Source organism: Biomphalaria glabrata, chromosome 11 (genome assembly GCF_947242115.1).
Source record: "Biomphalaria glabrata chromosome 11, xgBioGlab47.1, whole genome shotgun sequence".
NCBI lineage: Eukaryota > Metazoa > Mollusca > Gastropoda > Planorbidae > Biomphalaria > Biomphalaria glabrata.
Window position 1 is genome coordinate 14,341,480 of NC_074721.1, and position 5,946 is coordinate 14,347,425.

Genomic DNA, 5,946 nt, shown 5'->3' on the forward strand with positions numbered 1-5,946 from the left:
CTGGTACCAAGGATACTAAGTGTATCTTGGAAAGTACAGAAGTTATTATAAGTCGGAGTTGGTAGTCTAGACTCCAAGGGTAGAGTGACGAATTTAATTCATTTGAATTAAGAGATATTAGGAAGCCGCGGAGCGAGGATACGCTCAAAAGATAATTTGATTTATAGAACATAGGTAATAGAAGCTATTAGGCTTTTGTGTAAGACAATTTAAATAAAAAGCGAGGTAAAGTAACATAAAGGTAATATGGCAACTGCTCCAGGGTACGACCTAGAAGAGTTTAGGAAAAAGCTAATCCAAGAGGCCAAGACAGAACTGGAACTACGCGGCAAAGAACTGGCCGCCTATGTGCAGCAGATGGTGGCGGCAGAAACAGAACGCTTAGAGAAGGAGAGGATAAGAGAAACAGACCGCAGAGAGCGGGAACGAGTCAGAGAAGCTGAAAGAGCCAGAGAAAAAGAAAAAGAAGAGGCAGACCGCAGAGAGCGGGAACGAGTCAGAGAAGCTGAGAGAGCCAGAGAAAAAGAAGAGGCAGACCGTGTAGAACGGGAGAAGGTTAGAGAGGCGGAACGTGTAGAGAGGGAGAAGAAAGAAGAGGCGGACAGAAAAGTGAGAATTCAAGTTGAACAGATGAGGATAGAGGCTGGTGTAAGTGTGCCCACCGAAGGAAACAGCAACAATAGTGCCAACATAGAAAGCCATAGTAGCGCCGCATGGATGAAAAAGAAAATCCAACCGTTTGCGGAAGACAAGGACGACATCGGGGACAAGTAAGTGGAGAGAGGAAATAAAATACACTTGTAAATGCCCGAAAGAACGTTAGGTGTATAGTGGGAGAACGAGTATTGATAAATATGAATTTGTCATATTAGGTAAATTATCTGTCCTGACGTGTGAGGGAAAGCGGTGTAACCTCTGGAACGTGATGTGATGAAGTATAGATAGACACACCTATAGTGTCAGCGCAAACGAACTATGTCTGCGGTCACCTATGACACATCACATTGGACAGTATCAGTTAGTGACACTTGAGGGAAATATGTGTTCAGAGGAACTTGATTGTGGACACAGAAAGAGAAGTTGAAATCGCAATCAAGACTCAAGTTGTGTTGTCTTTTATGTTTCCCTACATTTTGGTCCTTGCACATTGTAAGACTAAGACAGTAGATTGAAAAATTGACAGGCAATTTTTTTTAGCGGGAGGGGGAGGAGTTGTTATGACATGATTAGGAATTAGTTATTTGTTTCGGGAATAAGGGGAAAGTTTTAATTAGCGACAAGTGACGTGACAGATCTTTAAAAAATAAGAACGCTCTAAGTGACGCTAAAAGGAAGACGCTTCTTGTAGAGTAGTAGACTTGAGTACGACATTATTGACATCGGACGATTCCCTTCTTGAGTATTAAATATCTTTATAGAACAACATATCAGCGTCGACTACATATTTGATTGTTTCGGCCTTTCGCCGGTGTTACTGAAGTAGTTTAGTTCAGCGTTACTTCCAATCAGATCTACACTAGACATATTGCCAAGAATCAACACCGTGCGGAAGCTTTAACAATTACCCAGAGGGGTGGTGACAACTGGCCTCAAGGATATCTTTGATACCTTGAACATTAATACGAACATTTACTACAAGCCTGGCTGCAGCTCGTGAGGTAAGCGCGGCGGACTTTTATACCTATGATCCAGAGTTCGAACCCTCACAGCTGCCACCCCCCCCCCCCCTGACGTTCTGTTGGAGGTGCGGGCTAAGGACGTACTTTATCTTCAGTTCTGAAGGAACGCCCGAAACGTATAACAGTACCTCTCAGGGGCGCACTGGGAGTCATAATCGATCCTGGCATTAGCATACAATCCATCCCAAAAAAGGGAGGGCTTATCATGGGCATCCATTTATAGTTGTTCTCGTAAAGTTGAAGAATGAGTCGATAAAAAAGCGTAAGCTTGCGTAACGTAGCAAGTATTACGTAAAGTATTTCATTTATCAATGTCGAGTCGGTAGGCTGGTGAAATATCTGTTACAAAAAATACAATACCAACGAAATCTTAAAAAACTTAAATAATTTGTATTGAATATATTTTTGTTTTATCTTATCTGAATTTGAAAGATGAATAAAAGCAAAACATTGCACTTTAAAATGCTATGTCACGTGAGAAGTTCTTTGTACTATACAAACATATATATGTGATATCCCCATTCAAGACATCGGAGGAGCCTCCTTTATGTTTGTGTTTGTGCCAAATAGTTTCCTTGAAGAACGCTTTTAGCAACATCGAGAATATCAAATGTTTTTGTATTCTTTATAAATGTTAACATCAAAAAGCTTCTTTCACGAATTACTTGCGTAGTGGCTACTTGATCGCATAAGCACTAACGTATAAGCTCAACTGATTACAAAGTACTCACCAGATAATAAATTGTAACTTTTAAAAATCTGTATCACCAGTTTGAATAGTTATTACTAGACCAATGTTTGCCAAACCTTTTCCTTAACGGAACATTTCGCACTTTCGGACTATTTAGCGGAACACTTTGCTTATTTTTTAGAGAGATTAATTCACGTGGTGACCAATTATTTAATTATTCCAGTAGTTTGTGGAACGACTATTCAGACCTCGCGGAACACCAGGGTTCCGCGGATCACAGTTTGGAAAACACTACTAGACAAACACTTTTGCTTTAGCCTACATATCACCATTATCACAGTAGCCATCTTCTGTTCCTATTCTTTGTTCCCCACTAGATCTCTACTGTATTGTATGCTGACATGGAGCCAGGTTTCGGGCAGCGTTTGAGTCAGGCCTTGGCTAGTGTAGAGTTACGACATGGCTGTCTAAATTCTAGTGTAGAGTTACGACATGGCTGTCTAAATTCTAGTGTAGAGTTACGACATGGCTGACTAAATTCTAGTGTAGAGTTACGACATGGCTGACTAAATTCTAGTGTAGAGTTACGTCATGGCTGTCTAAATAGTAGTGTAGAGTTACGACATGGCTGTCTAAATAGTAGTGTAGAGTTACGACATGGCTGTCTAAATAGTAGTGTAGAGTTACGACATGGCTGTCTAAATAGTAGTGTAGAGTTACGACATGGCTGTCTAAATAGTAGTGTAGAGTAACGATATGGCTGTCTAAATAGTAGTGTAGAGTAACGATATGGCTGTCTAAATGGTAGTGTAGAGTAACGATATGGCTGTCTAAATAGTAGTGTAGAGTAACGATATGGCTGTCTAAATAGTAGTGTAGAGTAACGATATGGCTGTCTAAATAGTAGTGTAGAGTAACGATATGGCTGTCTAAATAGTAGTGTAGAGTTACGACATGGCTGTCTAAATAGTAGTGTAGAGTTACGACATGGCTGTCTAAATAGTAGTGTAGAGTTACGTCATGGCTGTCTAAATAGTAGTGTAGAGTTACGACATGGCTGTCTAAATAGTAGTGTAGAGTTACGACATGGCTGTCTAAATAGTAGTGTAGAGTTACGACATGGCTGTCTAAATAGTAGTGTAGAGTTACGACATGGCTGTCTAAATGCTAGTGTAGAGTTACGATATGGCTGTCTAAATAGTAGTGTAGAGTAACGATATGGCTGTCTAAATAGTAGTGTAGAGTAACGATATGGCTGTCTAAATGGTAGTGTAGAGTAACGATATGGCTGTCTAAATGGTAGTGTAGAGTAACGATATGGCTGTCTAAATGGTAGTGTAGAGTAACGATATGGCTGTCTAAATGGTAGTGTAGAGTAACGACATGGCTGTCTAAATAGTAGTGTAGAGTAACGATATGGCTGTCTAAATGCTAGGGTAGAATTACGACATGGCTGACTAAATGCTAGTGTAGAGTAACGACATGGCTGTCTAAATAGTAGTGTAGAGTTACGACATGGCTGTCTAAATTCTAGTGTAGAGTAACGATATGGCTGTCTAAATAGTAGTGTAGAGTAACGACATGGCTGACTAAATGCTAGTGTAGAGTTACGACATGGCTGTCTAAATAGTAGTGTAGAGTTACGACATGGCTGTCTAAATTCTAGTGTAGAGTTACGACATGGCTGTCTAAATTCTAGTGTAGAGTTACGACATGGCTGACTAAATTCTAGTGTAGAGTTACGACATGGCTGTCTAAATTCTAGTGTAGAGTTACGACATGGCTGACTAAATTCTAGTGTAGAGTTACGACATGGCTGTCTAAATTCTAGTGTAGAGTTACGACATGGCTGACTAAATTCTAGTGTAGAGTTACGACATGGCTGTCTAAATTCTAGTGTAGAGTTACGACATGGCTGTCTAAATGGTAATGTAAAATTACGACATGGCTGTCTAAATGGTAATGTAGAGTTACGACATTATAAATTATAATAATATAACCTCATTACTCATTACCCTTATTTTCTTTCTTTTAATATGTATATTTTGTTATAAAAATATTATTTTGAAATGTGGGGGCCTCCCTGCGTCGACTCACTGTTTTTCACTTCTGTAAATTATGTCCTACTACGAACTTCACATAGAGGTCTAGAACCAAAGTCACATTGTGATGTACTTTAGCCCAGCACTCTCCTATGTGTCAGTCAAGTTTAGGATGTTCCTTAGAGATCATGACATTAAAAAAATCTACCTACATTGAGAGAAAATGTAAAAAAAAAAACAAGTAAATATTTTACTTTATATTGAGTGACATTGCATCAATTAATTTGAATCAATCATGTCATTATTTTTTGTCTAGAACAGGGGTGGGCAAATTACGGACCGCGGGCCACATACGGCCCGCCGGAGTGTTTTATGCGGCCCGCCGACATCTACAGAAGTCAGGTGTGCCCACAGTATATACATATAAAAATGCAAATATATTAAAAATAATATAAATATAAATTATTGAAACTGTCATTATAAAAAGTTTCAATCAAACGAAATCTATGCTTATTGGCTATACATCAATACACTCAATTCAAGACACAATCTCTGATCAGTATTTATCCATTGCTATGAAGAACTGTGTTGAATGTTGGGTATGCTTGGAACAAGATGGCAAGGGTGACAACTGGTGGAGCTCGATCTTTAACTGAGTAAAATGTTGTTGTTGTTTTTTTTAAAATATCCCAACCACAAACTTTAAACAGGAAAGTTTGCACAAAGCTGCATAAAATTTTAGTTTCGGAAGTTGCTACTCACGATAAATCAAATTTATTAGAGATAGGGGTATTAACTTAGGTAGTTCCGATTATGAATAAATTAATCCCAAATTTCCTCTATCATAGCATGGGCAAGGTAAACGAGAACAATATAAAATTTCAAGGAAGAAATTGTTCTGTTACTTGAAGGACACTGACTGATATTTTGTTACCAATATTTCTAATGAAGCGTGGAAGACAGATTTCATGTTTCATAATTGATATTGCTATGAGCTTCTTGCATATGAAATGTAAATGGATGTTAAATCTTTTCAAACAAGGTCTTCCCAACTCTACAAGCAATCAAAAGAATACAGCTTTTGTCATTTTCCTTTGCTGAAAGGTGAAATTATGTCTAGTGAAATGATTAAAAGTACAACACCTATTTAGATTCCTTAATTTTGCAATTTATAAAAGCAAATTTTAAGACGTCAAGAACAGGTTTGCAATACCATTTGCTCACCATTTAGCGCAGAAGCTGATTTAGCTCCAGAGGACATAACTCCGAGCAGTCAGTACCTCCACAGGAGTCTTATGGGTGCCAGAATCTGTAGGTGCTGCTGTTCACACTATTTATGCATACATGCATCTGTTCTTCTTCTACCTTGTTCTCATTTTACATGTTGGAGGGTTCAGAACAGTATCTAAGATGAACCGCGCAATGTTTTCCAGATCAGGCAGTTCTCCGAATAGTTTTGGTTCTATAGGAGGGCCTTGGGGCCAAGGTCCTGTTCGGGTCTCTGATTTAGTATGCACCATTGAAGCATTCTCTG

At 38.8% G+C, this 5,946-nt stretch overlaps 1 protein-coding gene across 1 annotated transcript; it reads left to right on the plus strand.

Moving 5' to 3' along the window:
- Positions 1-246: 246 nt before the first annotated feature.
- Positions 247-774, plus strand: LOC129921736 (putative uncharacterized protein DDB_G0271982). The gene has a single exon (XM_056004328.1). The coding sequence runs from the start codon at positions 247-249 to the stop codon at positions 772-774; it is 528 nt and encodes a 175-aa protein (XP_055860303.1).
- The last annotated feature ends 5,172 nt before the right edge of the window (positions 775-5,946 follow it).